Consider the following 19,793-nt stretch of genomic DNA (forward strand, 5'->3'; position numbering starts at 1 on the left):
GGTGTATCAGCTATAATGAGTTTACCAGAAATTTCCCATTTATCCCAACCACAGACGAAAATTGCCTGCATTTCTAATATTACGATTTTATTGTGGATATCAATGAACGAAGCTATTTAACTTCGCGTTTTCGCTCGTTCGTTATGATAGTTTAGTTTCACTCATTAAATTTTCGCGAGAGGATGACACTGCGAAAACGCGAAAGTTAGATGCCGCGAATACATAAGTGTCCTAGGGTAATACAACAGTCCATAAGAAATATATTGCACTAAGGCTGACTGAGAAAACACCGCACAGGTTCTTACATATGATTTGTACAAGTGCAGGAGATTTAGGGATACACATTTGATTGTGATGTGATAGACCACATCAGTGAGGAACATGTTTAGAGAACTGTAAACTAGGTGTACTCCTGTTCCTAACTTGCAAATAACAAACCAGAAGTACGAAACTTTTCATGTATCACATATTTGCGCAGTGAGAGTACACTATTAGCATTTATACCGCTTTCCAGGAATCTAATGTATGCATAAAAGCTAAGGCTCGGCTTCATAATCAGTTATGAAAAAAACAACTTTGCATCCAAGATTTGATTGGCCGATGTACAGAAATGAGTCAGGATGTTAAAGCATGGTTAATCATTGTATGATGGGTTCTTCGACTGAGGTCGGTAAAAGGAACACCTGATTGATGCATCATCAGTGTACTCTATATAAAGCATCATATAGCTTCAGTGGCAAACCTTTACCAATTGATGGAACAGAAGTGATATCACACAGAGAGTGTTAAACAGAATAGTGGCAATATATTAGCAATATTCACGGAATAGTGCTAATATTGACTATCTCTTTTCTCTACAATGTGTTAAACACTAAACCTTTATAGCAGCCATCGATGGTCATGCTTTGACCAAATGTTAACCCACATTTGTGTCTCACAATCCAGATCATTGGTTGACCAAGCACAGCGCGAATGGTTTAGAAATGAAACATAACATCTTGAAAAGCCTGCCAATGACTCTGGCTCCAAAACAAACACATATTCAAGGCAATTTACAGCATTCAACAAGACATTTTTGCATGAAGACCCAATTACATACCTGCACTCTTTTTTGTTGGAGGCTTTCTCGTTCTCTTTGGCTTTGGTCCATTGGCATTGCTAGCCTGGGGTTTGGCTCGAGAGCGTGACTTGGGCTTCTCTACCACTTCGACTGCCAAGAGTCAAATATTCAACTATACGAACAAAATTCATTTATCAGATAATCAACAGTAGTGATGGAAAGCTATTGAGTACGAGTGAGTCAGTAATGATTAGAGTTGCGCTCACCTGATAAAGGGACAGAAAAGTTGCTCTTATCTTCAGTTCCACTACCCGCGTCATTCTTACCTAGAAACAGCCATGACAGTTGATAGTATATGTAGTTGCTAGTATATATGTCGCTAGTATATTTTAAGAATAATGTGTGTTATGCCTGGATCCACTCGCAGCTGACTAGTAATGCATGCAGATGATTGGAAGGATCAATTGCTATATGCAAAGAATAATACCTATCATGAGCTATGCCCTGAAAGTGGCCATTTCTAGAAGAGCTGATCGCATTGCATTGGCGATTAGTGAAGTCAGTAAAACTATGGTTATAAATAATATTTGAATGGAAAATCATACATGCATGATGCTCGAGTTTGTGACACATTTATGAGAAACTAACAGACACCCGGCATTAACAGGGTGAAAAGTACAACTTGCATAATTTTTATTCTTTCATTCTAGTAATTTTTAAAATACAACAAACATACATACAACAACATACATACAACAAACATACAATCAAAGCATAGATATAAATAAGATTAAGAAATCAAACAAAATTTTCTAATCTATTAACAATAGTAAGAGATTTAAACAAAGAATTAGTTAACAAAGAATTAGTAAACATGGAATTAGTAAACACGGAACTAGTAAAATAGTGAGTTTGGGTGAAAAATCAAGAAATATTTTCAAAAGGTCACCTTTTTGGCCATTTTTCAGTCAAAATATGGCATCTTGGCTATTCATTTGATAAAAGCTCAAAAAACTTGTTCTAACTTTTTTTTCTAAATTTTTTTAAATATTCTGTTAAGCTAAAAGTGTGCTAAAAACCTAGTACCACTTTCTATAAGCAAACTGCACTAGTTAAAATATTGATATCAACTACAAGTACATATTTTATCAGAATTGTCTAAATTAGTATGATACAACTTTTTTTAATTTGAATATTAATTTTTCGAAAAATTTGTGTTAATAATTCATATTGAAGTATACGTATAAAAAGAAGTGTTTGGATAAAGTATGATTCAACAGTGCATGAAAATATTTAGGCGTGATCAAATTTTGTCAAATTGATATCATGTTTATTAAATATATGTAACGTATTATTATATTTTCTGTCTACTCTCAGCAGCCTATACTATAACGAAATTGTATTTAGCATCATTCCCATCAAGAAATGTCTGTTGTAGTTCCACCGCCCCTTCGAGGAGGGGGAGGTTTTTATAGGTATTTGGTTTTTATAGAGAACACACGCCCACACACCCATACACAAACACATATACGGAGTTTCACTAGTTTCACTTATCCCACGACCAAACACGAGCGAAGCGATTGTTTGGGAGCTTTATGATAAATGCATATGCGCACACAACTCCCAAAAAATTATCCGTCAACAGCCATTACCAAACCCTTGTACCGAAATCCCATCAAAAAATTTAACCATTTTTGTGTAGAGTCGTTTAAGTACAATTATGATACAAAACACATAAATCTATTTAAATATGTAACCAAGTCTTTGAAAAGTTGACGCAATATCCTAAAACTAACCCATCGGATCGGATTATACATAAATAGACAGATTAATTTGGCCTAAAATAGCCATTAAAACTTGACAAACCTTTTTTAATCAAAATTAAGACCGGCCAACGAAACGCCAATAAGGCCTTGCGACAGAGAGTAGAACCATTGAGTTGTGCGCATTTCACGAAAAAAATGTGCACATTTCACCAGTCTATGGCATTGTCCAATTGCCGAAGTTTTCTGTAATTACTTAAAGTACTGTAGTAAAGTAACCATTTCTTTTTTGCCGATTCTACCGGACTCTGACATTTTGGACACTTATAATGAGTACTTTAGTATTCCAACTGATGTCCAAAGCAGTGAAAGTAAAGGGAATGACGATGATACTTTTCTAACAATTCTTATAAGATTATTACAATATTTAATTGTAATAATTATTCGATTTTATAAGATTATTATAATATTTAGTTATAAGAATAATCATTCGAATTTACAAGATCGAAGTATATAGTGAACGATGGTGTGCAATATGGTACTGTTATTATTTTTCTAAAGATTTTGTTGATGATACTGCGGCTGTGCCCAATATCGCGGTACTGCCAAGCCGTTTTTAATATCTGCAAAATTAAGTAATAGGCCTACATTTTCTTATAGATATACATCTATTTCTATGACAACCAGCTAAAATCTGTTTAGATTTTTCAATTCAGCATAATTTTTTAGATATAAATACAGAAATCTAGATAAATATCACAACTTCTTGATATTGTCCGCTATGACCAATGATATACAGCCCCCCCAGCCTGTGTATATTACACAGCAGCTTGCCATTTTACTTCTAATATTGCATTTCTCCTATTGCAGGGGAGAGATATAAACATATAATCTTTTCCTTTCATTATTGCTGTTTGTTGTACATAATAACACCCAATACATTACAGCTACCATTGCAGCTACCATTGCAGTTCTCATATTGCACTGCAGTGCCATTTGACTGCTAATACTGTACATGTATTGCATTTCTTAACCGGCAGTATCCTTTCTTTTTCCATTATCACTTTGGTAGTGGGCTGTATGACAGGGAATTTCTAGTATATAGATGAGCAGATACAACAAGTGGTACAAGTGTTGTATATGTTGTACAGTTGTGATGAGCAGTCATCACAACTGACAATAACTTAGTAACAATAACAGTCAATGACTGACTGACGACCTGGAACAAAATTTCATTTAAGTTTCCTTTGGGTAGTCTTGTGATAAAATGTGTCTACTGATGGTTTAATTTTAAGTTTTCTTTGGGTAGTCTTGTGATAAAATGTGTCTACTGATGGTTTAATTTTAAGTTTTCTTTGGGTAGTCTTGTGATAAAATGTGTCTACTGATGGTTTAATTCTAAATTTCATTTGGGTAGTCTTGTAATAAAATGTGTCTACTGATGGTTTAATTCTAAGTTTCCTTTGGGTAGTCTTGTAATAAAATGTGTCTACTGATGGTTTAATTTTAAGTTTCATTTGGGTAGTCTTGTAATAAAATGTGTCTACTGATGGTTTAATTTTAAGTTTTCTTTGGGTAGTCTTGTGATAAAATGTGTCTACTGATGGTTTAATTTTAAGTTTCCTTTGGGTAGTCTTGTAATAAAATGTGTCTACTGATGGTTTAATTTTAAGTTTTCTTTGGGTAGTCTTGTGATAAAATGTGTCTACTGATGGTTTAATTTTAAGTTTTCTTTGGGTAGTCTTGTGATAAAATGTGTCTACTGATGGTTTAATTCTAAATTTCATTTGGGTAGTCTTGTAATAAAATGTGTCTACTGATGGTTTAATTCTAAGTTTCCTTTGGGTAGTCTTGTAATAAAATGTGTCTACTGATGGTTTAATTTTAAGTTTCATTTGGGTAGTCTTGTAATAAAATGTGTCTACTGATGGTTTAATTTTAAGTTTCCTTTGGGTAGTCTTGTGATAAAATGTGTCTACTGATGGTTTAATTCTAAGTTTCCTTTGGGTAGTCTTGTAATAAAATGTGTCTACTGATGGTTTAATTTTAAGTTTCATTTGGGTAGTCTTGTAATAAAATGTATCTACTGATGGTTTAATTTTAAGTTTCCTTTGGGTAGTCTTGTGATAAAATGTGTCTACTGATGGTTTAATTCTAAATTTCATTTGGGTAGTCTTGTAATAAAATGTGTCTACTGATGGTTTAATTCTAAGTTTCCTTTGGGTAGTCTTGTAATAAAATGTGTCTACTGATGGTTTAATTTTAAGTTTCATTTGGGTAGTCTTGTAATAAAATGTGTCTACTGATGGTTTAATTTTAAGTTTCATTTGGGTAGTCTTGTGATAAAATGTGTCTACTGATGGTTTAATTCTAAGTTTCCTTTGGGTAGTCTTGTAATAAAATGTGTCTACTGATGGTTTAATTTTAAGTTTCATTTGGGTAGTCTTGTAATAAAATGTGTCTACTGATGGTTTAATTCTAAGTTTCCTTTGGGTAGTCTTGTAATAAAATGTGTCTACTGATGGTTTAATTTTAAGTTTCATTTGGGTAGTCTTGTAATAAAATGTGTCTACTGATGGTTTAATTTTAAGTTTCCTTTGGGTAGTCTTGTGATAAAATGTGTCTACTGATGGTTTAATTTTAAGTTTCATTTGGGTAGTCTTGTAATAAAATGTGTCTACTGATGGTTTAATTTTAAGTTTCATTTGGGTAGTCTTGTGATAAAATGTGTCTACTGATGGTTTAATTCTAAGTTTCCTTTGGGTAGTCTTGTAATAAAATGTGTCTACTGATGGTTTAATTTTAAGTTTCATTTGGGTAGTCTTGTAATAAAATGTGTCTACTGATGGTTTAATTCTAAGTTTCCTTTGGGTAGTCTTGTAATAAAATGTGTCTACTGATGGTTTAATTTTAAGTTTCATTTGGGTAGTCTTGTAATAAAATGTGTCTACTGATGGTTTAATTTTAAGTTTCCTTTGGGTAGTCTTGTGATAAAATGTGTCTACTGATGGTTTAATTCTAAATTTCATTTGGGTAGTCTTGTAATAAAATGTGTCTACTGATGGTTTTATTTTAAGTTTCCTTTGGGTAGTCTTGTGATAAAATGTGTCTACTGATGGTTTAATTCTAAATTTCATTTGGGTAGTCTTGTAATAAAATGTGTCTACTGATGGTTTAATTCTAAATTTCATTTGGGTAGTCTTGTAATAAAATGCGTCTACTGATGGTTTAATTTTTAGCTTTGACATTATTTGGCAGCTTGACTATTTTTCAAACTAAAAAATGCATAAACAAGTGAATGATGTAAAGTAATACTTCAACTTACGAGTGCTCTGACGTACGAGAAAATTGAGATACGAGCCAGATTTTAAGCAAGTTTTAGCACTAACATGCGAGTCATGTTCGAGATACGAGCGCCTGAGTCAGTTGCCAAGTATGTCGGAGGTGTTTTATGAGAACAGCATCAGTCTGTATTATTCAACTGCTCAGGTTATACTTTTGTACCGTGTTATTTTGTGCGCGATTTTTAGTGCAGATTTATGTGAATTAAAAGTACTGTGCGTAGACCGAAAGTTTGCCAGTAAAATGAAAGATAATGCAAAGAAAAAGCAAAAGATAACAATTGATATTAAACGGAAAACTATTGAAAAATATGCAAAATGTGTATGCGTGGATTGAGCTAGCTCAGCAATATGACAGAAATACATCCACAATTATCAAACAGAAAGATTATATTCAGGGCATTTAGCTCGCAAAAGGACTAACTATAGTTTCTAAACGGCACAGCGATCTTCACGACCGCTGATGAAGAGACTGCTCAGGCATTGGATAAAAGATAAACAATTGGCCGGTGACAGCGTAACTGAAACGATGCTATGTGAAAAGGCCTGTGCTATCTATCAAAACTATAAAATTAGACATTCGGACAAGTTGGCTAGTGGTCGTGCATTAACCCTTGGTGACGACACCTGTGTTCGTCCTAATCGCAACAAGTTGAAAAGGCGACAAAGGCAAACGTCCTTAGATAGGTTTCTCTTAAAACGGCCGGCTGGTCGTGAGAGCGAAACAAAAGAAAAAATAGCTAACCAGCGAGAAACTTCAAACTATGAACGCCGAAGAAATTTTAATTACATTACGTTAAGTTAAAAATGAATGTTTGCTTTTAGGTTTGCTTCTAAGTTTGTCTTTTAAAGCGTTGGTAAAATCCAAATTTATCAACGTCAACTGTTATAATGAAGGATAACTTATATCTCCCTCCTTGGCAAACGCTAGCGTTGGCTGCTATTGTATGTATTTAATTTTACATTTTAATTAATCACATTACCTTGCATTTTTTTGTTTGTTGCTTTTTAAAAGCATGTGGTAAGTTAGGACAATAACCAACATGTTCTTTCTGTTACAATATCTTGTTTTGAGTGTTTTATTTGTATTTTTTAGAGTATGGAATCCAATCAATATATATTTAATTGTTCTATATGTAAATAAATTGCACCAACATGAGACTAAATTGACATACGAGCTCAGTCTCGGAACAAATTAAGCTTGTAAGTCGAAGTATGACTGTATATCTATTCACTGCTGCACTGCACACATATACTTATAAATAGAGTTGCCCCGATTTCAATATCGGAATCAGTATCGGTGCCGATATGGGTATTAAGTATCTGAATCGGTATCGGCCAATCTTTTCTTCAAAAATCGGACACTTCAGATACTTTTTACATATCAACTATTTAGCAGAAACCTGTATTTTAGCCTGCTACTTTAATAACAAATCATCAGCTGCAAGTTCCTTGCTTTTATCTAATGATTTCCAAGCCTGTCACACAATCTATTTCATGTCTATAGCCTAATAAACATCCACACAGCTGCGCAATATTTTGGCTTTAGTCAGGACGTACATGTAATCACCAAGTGCGGTATTTCCCAATTACAACGACATGATTTGTTGCAGCCAATCACGAACAAGAGAACCATAACGAGCAACAAGAATGCGGTGTAATGTTTCTATTTACTAGCATGGCGAAAGTAATTTGAGCAGTTAATGCATAAAGTTATCTATCTCTCTCTCTCTCTTGATCCTGACGATATGATGTATCGTTTGTATCGCATAAAATAACCTCAGTGGCTTTTCGATGTTTAGCCTGCCCTCCATCATCTGTAGCGCGCGAATCCTTCGGTACGACTGGCTACATCGATAGTGATAGAAGATAAAGACGTCTCACTGAGATAATTGAATCACTAACGGTAATTAAAAGATGCATTTATTTGCTTTAGACTTGTACAGGCGCAGCAGTTTGTTCAGCAGTAGAAGAGAGACTTCATTATCACAGAGAAGCTGTACCACTAACTGTAATTACCATTAATAATAACATGTTTTAAGAAACATGGACTGTTTTGTTATTAGATGCACGGTATGTCAGTAAGTGAATATATATACATGTATATCTTTTTTCATAAATACAAACAAATAAATACATTAATATTTATATTTTCTTTGCATTATATTTATACTTCCATAATAAAATGAACAACTATCTATGCAACGCTAAAGAATCTGAATCGGTATCTGAATCGGATTATTTTTTATTAAGGATCGGTATATCGAATCGGTATCTGAATCGGCTGGTGAATTTAGAATCGGGGCATCTCTACTTATAAGTAGAGGTAACTTCTTATGAAGGGGCACCATTGAGTTTAAAAAACATCCATACAAACCACTGAGGAATCTATCTGTACTATGAAAGTGAGAAAGCAGGCCTGTATTCACTGGTTGCAAGTTGGGGCAGCTAATGTTAGGCGACTAGTTATGAACACCTGGGGGTGTTGAGGGGGGTGGTGTAAGCCCCCAACAGGTTTTTCTTATGTACGGCCTCAGCCGGGCCTCTCGTGTGAAGTTTTAAAATTTTTTATCGGAAAGTAGCAACATTTTTTCTATTTTTTGAGATTTGTTTTGTTTTAGGTGATGTGACTGACGAGACGTTTTAAAATTAAAATAGGCAAAACTTGACCGCAGTTAAAACGCTCAGAAAAAAGACATCTTTTTCTTTTGAGCGTTTTAACAAAAATCAATTTTGCCGATTTTATTTTAAGTTGTTTGGTAAAACTTGATATTTTGCAAACCTTTATAAAGGTCGTTAACAAGAATATTTTGCAACTGATGATGATAATAATGACGCCTAAGAACTACTAAAAGTTGATGTTTGTCTCTATGGCTTCGAATAAAGTGATATTCTACAGCAATAAAAACCGTCTCCATAGCCGTTGGGCAAATAACTTTTCGAATAAATGATGTTGAGGTTGAGTTATCTGAAGCAATTTATCATTGCGTGGGAACGGAGCAAACAAATCCGTTCGAGCTAACCTTGTGTTTGAGATGGAATGTTACATTTTATCCGAGGGCGAGTTATCCGAGTTTGACTGTACTTAGCCGCGGAAAGTTCCTAAAAAGTTGGGACGGCTCAGCCGGCCAGCCGCCCCAGGGAATACGGGCCTGTGAGAAAGGGTGATAGCCAGACAAAGAACATAACTCCCACAAGTCGATGGTTGTAACACATGCCTTTTACTGTGAGCAGATAGGCTCAAGTGCGGTAAACAATTCAGTAAACGATGTGATAGCGTAGCAGAAGACATTGTGGTGTTAGGATAGGTAGAAATAGGTAAAAAGATGAGGAAATGAGGTAGTAGGATGGGCAAAATTGGATGGTGGAATGGTTGGGGATAGATGAAAAGACCTCTAATTTGCTTTGCACTACAGATAATTCATATGTTATATTGATTGCGATCATACAGTTGCATTAAAAGCTTGAATACATGCCCACCGAGGCCACCATTATGATGATGAAAGCTACCTCCAATACATCCTGCCCTGTTTTCTCTCAGTTCATTGAGAATAGACAGCGCGGGCATTTTACACAAAATACACATCGCTCCTAAAGATTGATTTTTCACATCTGAGATAAATCACAAATTAGAAGCCAGAAAATGTAGCTAGGAAAAGCTGACAGCAACAGAAATGGCAGCAATCAAACCTTGAGTGTGAGTGGGACTGTCTTTGCCAGATTTGCCTTTCTTGCAATGAGCTGGGCAGTAGCCTCTATACTCTGAACTATCAGATCCTCCTACAATCGAAGAATGACTCAAATGACTTGATTAATTCGGCAAAGTCAGAATTATACGAATGTGGCATAAACGACAGAGTTATATAATATACCAAAATAGGGTTATCTAAATTTGATACGTAACAAGGAGGTATTTGATATGTAGCAAGGATGTATTTGATATATAGCAAGGAGGTATTTGGTATGTAGCGAGGTATTTGATATGTAGCAAGGAAGTATTTGATATGTGGCAAGGATGTATTTGATATATAGTAAGGAGGTATCTGATATGTAACAAGGAAGTATTTTATATGTAGCAAGAAGGTATTTGATATGTAACAAGGAGGTATTTGATATGTAATAAGGAGGTATTTGACACGTAACAAGGAGATATTTGATATGCAGTAAGGAAGTATTTGATATGTAGCAAGGAAGTATTAGATATGTAACAAGGAGGTATTTGATATGTAACAAGGAGGTATTTGATATGTAATAAGGAGGTATTTGACACGTAACAAGGGGGTATTTGATATGTAGCAAGGAAGTATTTGATATGTAACAAGGAGGTATTTGATATGTAATAAGGAGGTATTTGACACGTAACAAGGAGGTATTTGATATGCAGTAAGGAAGTATTTGATATGTAGCAAGGAAGTATTAGATATGTAACAAGGAGGTATTTGATATGTAACAAGGAAGTATTTGATATGTAACAAGGAGGTATTTGATATGTAATAAGGAGGTATTTGACACGTAACAAGGGGGTATTTGATATGTAGCAAGGAAGTATTTGATATGTAACAAGGAGGTATTTGATATGTAACAAGGAAGTATTTGATATGTAACAAGGAGGTATTTGATATGTAATAAGGAGGTATTTGACACGTAACAAGGAGGTATTTGATATGCAGCAAGGAAGTATTTGATATGTAGCAACGAAGTATTAGATATGTAACAAGGAGGTATTTGATATGTAACAAGGAAGTATTTTATATGTAGCAAGGAAGTATTTGATATGTAACAAGGAGGTAGGGTCAAGTGGGGTAAGTACACCATCGAAAAAGGGTAATTCAATTTCGCAGTCTTACTGCTTTGCTTTAACCAAATATTTGAGTCTAATATTTGTCATTGTGAAACTCCAGAATGTTCTGAGCAAGAATATCAGCACTAAAAGACTGTTAATTAAATATCATTGCTTTATATGAAGCGCTAAAAATGTGTGTCCAGGTGGTGCATTTACCCCCATATACAGGGGTAAGCGCACCACCTAGCCTTATTTGCCATTGTTATGCATTGGTTGATAAACAGAGGCAAATGCACCAAATTGCTGATATTGAAATTATATAAAATTCAATAGAGATGAAATAAAAAGTTTTTTTGAGCTTGTACCGCACCACTAAAATATTGATCGTATTGAACATCAAAATTTTAATAATTAGTAATTCTATACCATTGCAATTCAAGTGACCAGTTTTACTCAAGTGAACCACAAATTTGACATAGACTAACTCAAAAGTATAACAAAAAAGACTATAGAGATTGGAGAACTTAAAATGAGATTGAACTGTCTCTTTTGATGGAGAACTACATGTTTGCCGGGTGGTGCGGGGGTGGTGCACTTGCCCTGCCCTTGTTATATATTAAGGTGCACATAGGTTAATGTTAATGTGTACTACATAGGTGCACTTGCCCCTGTCTCTAAAATTATCAGGGGCAAGTGCACCACCCCAGTTAAAATAATACAAAATTATTTGTTTGGATTAAAACAAGAAAAAAAGTATTCTATGGATAGACACCAGTTGCACTCAATAGTTAGCCAAAACAAATATCCACTAAAATGAAAGTTATAAAATTATCAGTGAACAGCTCTAAATTTAAAGCCAACTACTTAAATAGTGCATTTACGTTTTTGTTGCTCACTTCACAAAAAATTTGAAATCCAGAATGCAGGGACTATAGCTTCCTGTGGAGGATCATGGGTAATAGTCCTGCAACTCATAGACAGCTATGCAGGGATTGGCTGATAAAATATCAACAGCTGGTGCACTTGCCCCAATGGTGCACTTACCCCACTTGACTATATTTGATATGTAACAAGGAAGTATTTTATATGTAGCAAGGAAGTATTTGATATGTAACAAGGAGGTATTTGACACGTAACAAGGAAGTATTTTATATGTAACAGGGAGGTATTTGACATATAACAAAAAGGTATATGATATGTAGCAAGGAGGTATTTGATATGTAGCAAGAAGGTATTGGATATGTAGCAAGGAAGTATTGGATATGTAGCAAGGAGGTATTGGATATGTAGCAAGGAGGTATTTGACATGTAACAAGGAGGTATTTTATATGTAGCAAGAGGTATTGGATAAGTAGCAAGGAAGTATTGGATATGTAACAAAGAGGTATTTAAATATGAAACAGAGTTATGTGAATGTGACAAAGATCTTGGTGCTCTAGATGGCTGCAATATGGACATATAAATAAAAAGATTATTACATGAAGGATAACTTCTATAATTTTGTTTCGGAAGAGCTCTGACAAGATGACACCAGAATGAAACCAGAAAATGCACAGAGCTGACTTACTAAATTATTCACATACAGTATAATTACGTAATACAGTTGAACTAAAGTTAATAGGCATAAAGTTAACAGCCTAGAGCACCACGCTCTTTTAAATAAACTTCACCTCTAATAAAACAACACTATAGAGAAAAGGTAAAAAATACAGTGCCATGTCTTCCATTTGAAGTTTTCTGGTAGGTATTCCTATAGTAGAAAAATCTTGAAACAAAATGATATGACACATCCAATTAAGGCTAGTGGCTACACATAACAACGAAAAGCTTAACCAAGGCGTACTGTAAATATTTGTCTGTGGCTACATCCACCAATGCTAATAAACAAAGCATTAAGCAGACAAATTGATTGACCAAGGAGAATTGGTCTTTATTGTGCTAAGGCAACGATGTCCTTCCTGTATTCGCTATTATTGTCATTGAAGTATCGTAAATATATTTTTATTGTAATAACATTAGTTTTTGTATAGCTATTTGTGGTGTGCCATATTTTTATAGTAAAAGCAATAGCGTTTGTATAGCTCTTTGCAGTGCTATATTTTGCTCAAAGTGAAGATGCCATATGCCGATGACAAAAACAACCAAAGACTAAAATATTGAAGCTATTGAAAAAAAAGATTTTAACAAACTTAATTATTAAAAACTTATCTGAAATGCTTTATCAACAGAATCTATCTATACTTGTTGCTTTAATATATGTTACAAGTGAAAATATTTTTGTTAGTCATGTTGTCATCATCAGTCGAAAGCCAATCTTGGACCCAACTAACCTTTATTGGAAATTAACCCTTTCACAGCCAACCATGTACAAATTCGGGTATCTGCCAACAATGATATACAGCCCCCCAAGGATAGCTGACGGCGCTCATATGGGCGGGGTTTAATGATGAAGCTCTGTTGGGATTAACCCGAACACGGCACCCGAACAAACAAATATGCTGAATAAAGCACTTTGTAAATTTACGAATATTATGAACTATAGTGGTTATTTTACTTATCTGTTAAATTCATTTTGTTGTCAAATAAATATAGTATCCCAATATTGTCACCGTTATGATCAGTCAGTTGCCATTCATAAGCATTCGTGAAATAAATAGTCGCAATCGTAAAATGGCTCAAATTCGGTTTTGCATTTAGATTTTGAGTATGAAAACTACAATGCACAGCTTTGCCTGCTGTCCCATCTTATTGGCAAGGTAAAACAATGTGAAACCGATGAAAGACTTTGTCATTTTATATTAGGGGTGGCAAAATATTAATAAAAAACTTTTAAAAAAATGCCGTTGTTCGGGTAATTATATTCAACTTTAGGCATATACTACGACCTTTACTAATTTTAAAATTACTAAAAGTAGGTAATTTGAAATGTTTTATTTTCAATAGATACATTATTTTAGTTAGGTATTACCCCTACATTGCAGAAATTCAATGTTTGCTATTGTGAACCGCGGGTCTACTGACTGAATGAGCTAATGAAATGATAACGGCGAGTCGTGTTTTTCAAAACCTAACAAGGCAATGCGATCGCCCCGCGAGAGTTGTGTTAGCTCAGAAACCCAGGCTAGCATAATCCTAACAGAGCTCCATAATTAAACCCCGCCCATATGACAGCCGTCGGCTATCCTTGGGGGGCTGTATATCATTGCTGCCAAGTGCCAGCCATTTTACCGAAAATTGCTGATATTGCTTCATGATATGTAAACAGTATTTTTTCCAATTTCAATCTCTATCTAGAACATTTTTATTATATATTTTATTTTGCCAACATTTTAACCAACTGCTATGCAAAAATTCAATGAATCTATACTTTGTGCAATGATAAAGCTATGTGAAGCTACGATCGATGCGAAGCTAAAACGATCTTGCATAATGTTCCTTACTCTTACAAAATTATTACTTTCACCACTATTAGAGACAGTGTTGCTACTTTAATTATCTGTATAATCACGAAAATCAGAATTGGCTATAATGTCATCAACATAACTAATTACCTGTTTTCTGACTCGCGCGGTAATTTATGAACTCACACAAAAAAATGTTTGTTTTTAAATTAGAAATTCTCAAACAAAAGTTTAAAATTGCTTTGCTATTTTAGGCTAATTTTGTAGACAAATCTTCGGACAACACTGTCAATTTCTTTAAAGTCTTAAAGACCGTGGGTTATGTTGTCAACGAATAATAACATTAGATAACTACCCAATTGCTGGGAAAGTCGCAAAAAAGCGTCTATGGCAGTGGTCCCACGAAAACGCATTTATGCGTCTACGGCAGTGAAAGGGTTAATAAAAGTGAGATCGACCAGCGGTTGTATCTCTGCCTATTTAGACCAACATGTTCATTTCAAAGTAACACATCGATACCTTGTTGCCAACACGTCACCAAAACATTGGTCACACAATAAATGCATTTCGTTGGCGTGCATAGCAAGGAATATGTAGCAAATAGACAAGTTCAATATATCCTGGCTTACAGCTATTGTATATTATAGCATTCTGTAGCCACTACAACAAGCGTACAATGAAACTCTCAAGACCTCAGGATGAGAGACAAGGGCACAACCTATAGAAGGAACAGACGACTCTAACCTTGCTCTTCACTGAGTAGAGAGTGTGACTGGCCGCAAGAGACGTGGAATGCGACCTTGCAGGCAGGCTTGGCACACACAAGACAGATACCATAGTCCTTTTCAGAATCTCCATTCTCTTCGCATATATAGCAGGTTTTACTATTGTAAGAGTTGGTAGGTATACTTGCAACTATGATTGGCTCCTTGGTAGCCATATTGCCAAACTCTGTGTGAGGTAAGTAGAGGGCACAAAGCACATGGGCCCACCTGTTGTCCTCGGTTTGTTTAAGTCCACCTGTAACATATTTTCATACCTTGCTACAAAATATCACAATATGCATTACACCATTCCAAATTTTGGTTGCTATAATATCTCACATTCCTCACATTCTACTGTAAAGGAAACTGTAGGAAAACAGTTTCCCACATTTCCACGATTCCCTACAAACAAGGGTATGTATTTGGGGCACGTATAACATAGGAAAATTCCAACCGCGTATCTTTACTATGGTAGATGAGCTACGATAGTCTTGAGATTATTGCAGTACATGATGGTAAGCAATAAATGAGTTGTACAGACCTCATCAACAGAGAGTATGAGTATATTTATGCCTATACTCGGTATGCCTATACCGAGTATACCTATACCGAGTATACCTATACCGAGTATACCTATACCGGGTATGCCTATACCGGGTATGCCTATACCGGGTATGGCTACACAGGGTATGCCTATACCGGTTATGCCTATACCGCATATGCCTATACTAGATGCATTATTAAGCTTCATCAATAGATAATGCTAGTATGGTATGATAACTAACTGCTTGTCAGATAACTATCCCAGTGAATGCTAAAAATGATTTTATTGGATCTGTATTGTGGGACCTTTTCTTATTGACTGAGCAATTACTGCACCAATAGCAATTTGTTGAAAGGAAATAACTCTAATCTCATTCGTACTCATTGCAATACTACTATTTTCAGTGCCTCTTCCTTTAACTCCAGTTTGATTCAGCCTTGATACTCTTAACATGTAATAAGAGTAGCTATTTTATATGATTATCATTATTATATAGTTTTATATGCCAATGAATCTGACTATTTACATATACAATATTTAGTATAATTAGAACTGTGACTGTCTATCCTTCTGTTTCTCTGTCTGAATTTACGGTTTGATGTTAAAAACAAATTGCATCATAAAGGGTTTGAACTCTTACCTAAAATAATTTAAGATATTTCTAAAATGTAGGATCAAATTGTGAGCTATTTCTGATTTGTTACCCTACTGTGTAAAGGGAACTGGTGACAACTACCTGACATTCTCTGACAAGTAGACAACTTGAGCATATTTTCCATCCATGCCCAGAGGAGTATGCATAGGAAAGTTGAAAGCATGGTTATACCAAGTTAAAAACGACATCAGTCACCTGATAACATACAGAGGATGATCCCCAAAGGATGCACCGTTGTTCCTATTGTGATCATGGGAACAATATTGATTATCCCTTATTTATTTACTAGCACATCCACAAGGTACAGTGGCTTTTGTGTTTGATGCTTAAAAACCACACCAACGATGCACTGGGCAGAAATAGCTCAAATACCTTCACGCTTGGGACACAGACAGCATCGAACATCATCACCAGCCTCCTTAATCTCACATCTCTGGCAATACCAGGGACCAGAGGGTACCTGTCGGATAAATATCATCTCATCAATATAAACTTTCTACAGTTAATTAATTGTACAGTACATTTAATGTAATTAATTGTACAGTACATTTAATGTAATTAATTGTACAGTACATTTTAATGTAAAAAAATTATGTAAAGTTTTTGCTTCGTACTAACTTTTTGCTCCGGTAAGAAATTCCGTACGGTACAGCTACAGTCATTAAAGTAATCAAGTTTAGTTTTTTCCTATTTGAAGGGCCGAATGGGTGAGTTTGGGATGATAGTGGAACGAATTAGGCAATTTACATGTTTTTACTGGTCGTATAACGTAAAATTCCTATAACGTAAACATTCTCAGAACGGATTATTTACATTGTAGAGGCGTCAACAGTAGCCTTATATGGCATACACCATCTCAACACTTGACTTGCTATAGACTATGGGTTATAGGAGCTCAACTACATGTAGGCCCTATGTATCAAATTGACACGCTAAAAGCTCACAGCTCTCTAGCAAGGCTCTCAAGGCAGTAACAGGGCAGTAAAATTCTTATTATTGTAAAATGAGCTCAAGAATCGGGGCATTAAAATTATGAAACTAACAGAAATTACTAAAACTCTTCAAATCGAATGCAGTTATGAAGTTGTCCACTCTACACTTGAGTGTATCAGCCATACTTTCCTGTAATTGTTTATAAAAGACTGCTTTGTTCTTTGATAAGGGGCTCAAAACAAATCACAGAAATTATCTGTACAAATGATTTATGAACATGAAAAGCAGCAGCTAAAGAAGCTAGCCAGTTTCTGCTTAGTATAATTTGCTATTCTAAAAACAGTAACCTTTACTATAATAAGAGCCGTGTCTGTCTGCCTGTCCAAAGCCACGCTTGGAGGTTGAAAAAAAATGCATCGGATGAGAATTGAACTCAGATATCAAACTTAACAGCCAGGCACAGTACAACTGCACGACAAACTAACCTTGCAGCATCATGGAATAATTGTGCACATACTGATTACATATGATGATTGTTTAAGCGCATGACACTGCCGTGACCAGTGTACTAGTTGAGGTAAAACTAAATACACCCAAATGATTGACAGTAATGATTGTGAAAATCCATTATATAAAAGTGAAATGCATTATTACTCAACAGTGATCGTTGAAATAATTAATTTAAGTTTCATAATGAGTTCATTACTACTAAAATCTACTTACTATCGTAGTTCCATTTTTATTTACATTTGATAGGAATAGATTATAACACACTAGCTAATCAGTGTACTGAATAGGCAAATTCCTCATCTTCTCATTCATCTTCAGGCCTCTTCATCTTTACAAGCTTACACTACTGATTCCATCCAAAAACAAAGGTTTTGCTATTTTTGTTTTCTTACTCTTCACCGCAACATCAGCATAAATTAATTTGCATCTATTCAAATAACACACAACAATTATTGATAAATAATCACATAATAATAAAAATACAAAAACAAATAATTTTTGGTAGCAGCAAAGACTGAATGTTTACGCAGTCAGTTATACAAGTTTTTTGGAATATTCACACAGAAATTCACATAAACTACATTGAGATTAGTTCAGGTGTAATACTATAATTGACTAGTCTTGTTTACATTAAAGTAGTGAAAGCAACCCCTCAAAGTTAATTAAACATTCAACGTTCACTATTAACAATTTATAAATCTATTGTTTGTTCTCTCATTATCTTTCAGAAAGTCAAAGCTAACTAGGAAGATTAACTAGTTAACTAGGAAGATATGTAAGATATGTGCATTAACTTGTCTAACCAACAAAATTGGTTAGATATAAGACAACTGAATAAATAAGTGTTGCAGGCTACATTTTAAATTCAAAATGACCAACCATAAGATGGGTATCTTGCCATCTTTGTCAAATATATAAATCTACTATGTGTGTTACTGAATTCAGTCACAAATGTGCACACCTTGATAAAGAGTGAAACACAAGAATTTAATATACCTGCTTGACTCATACGAGTAGCTTATTGTTGCCTAATGGAACTCTCCAGTAGCCTACTGTCTATTAGATTAGAAGTCAGTGCCACCACTCAACTTGACAACATTAACACTGAATCCAGCTCAAACAATTTTAGAGTGCAAATCAAAAACAAAATAAAGTGTGATACCTTGGTAATTCCGTAACATTTTTTGTGTACTGCTACATTGCATCCAGTTCCATCACAATAGACCAATGGGTTTTCTTTCCAGCCACGCTCATCTAGACAGACACAGCAACCACCAACCATCTGACTTTGATTGGACATCCTTTAAAGTGTCATGTCTAAACTAAAATTATTTGCAAACAACTAATGCTGAACTTATTAATTGATATTGAATATAGAACTTAGCAAAACCTATACCGACATAGGTTAGTAAGCTACTAATTGTGCACTAATATTTAATGACTATGTATATCATTTCTTTACAATCAAAATGTCTTTTCCAAGTAAAAAAAAGTGACGTTTGTTTGTTTGCAACATTTAACTTCAAACAATTATAATCTCTAAATCTAAGACAAAAACACAGTAGATTACGAGTTTCATCATTCTTAATAATGCCATACGCATATCTTGTGTTTAGAGTGATACAATGTATTACAATAACGTATAGAACCCAGGTAGTGCTAATTCTGGTAATTGCTAGTAACTAAAAAGTTTATACCACGATATAGACAAGACGTTGGTTGACACGAATAGTCATCTTCACCGTATGTTTTTGTCAGACTGAGCATGCTATGAAAAGCGCAAATTTTACAAATAATGTTTAATACCTTGATAGTAATCAAGCAATTAAATATGACAATGCTGATCTACTACTGTTGATCTTGCGCCATTATTCTATGCACTTTCGTTGATCATTGAGTAATGTCTAGCCTTTTTCATATAATTGCCTTCCATAAAAAGTGTCAATCCGTGACCTTGCTCAATATTGTCCGAAAAAGCTGCAACGCTACGCGATTGGTTCTTAATTGTTATATTTGCTATTTAGATGCGAACCATCAAA

General features: G+C 34.7%; 1 protein-coding gene across 1 annotated transcript in view; it reads right to left on the bottom strand.

The window, feature by feature from the left end:
- The window catches only part of LOC137399856 (protein AF-10-like), a 36,966-nt gene extending 17,255 nt beyond the window's left edge, over nt 1-19,711 (bottom strand). The window contains exons 1-7 of the mRNA XM_068086097.1: nt 19,561-19,711; nt 18,917-19,076; nt 16,684-16,771; nt 15,093-15,368; nt 9,855-9,944; nt 1,327-1,386; nt 1,100-1,210 (exon numbers count right to left, since the gene is read on the bottom strand). Coding sequence (XP_067942198.1) covers nt 1,100-1,210; nt 1,327-1,386; nt 9,855-9,944; nt 15,093-15,368; nt 16,684-16,771; nt 18,917-19,054 — 763 coding nt within the window. The 5' untranslated portion in view covers nt 19,055-19,076; nt 19,561-19,711. The remainder of the gene's footprint in view (nt 1-1,099; nt 1,211-1,326; nt 1,387-9,854; nt 9,945-15,092; nt 15,369-16,683; nt 16,772-18,916; nt 19,077-19,560) is intronic.
- Between the last annotated feature and the right edge of the window lie 82 nt (nt 19,712-19,793).

This window comes from Watersipora subatra, chromosome 7 (assembly GCF_963576615.1).
Source record: "Watersipora subatra chromosome 7, tzWatSuba1.1, whole genome shotgun sequence".
In the NCBI taxonomy this organism is placed as follows: Eukaryota; Metazoa; Bryozoa; class Gymnolaemata; order Cheilostomatida; family Watersiporidae; genus Watersipora; species Watersipora subatra.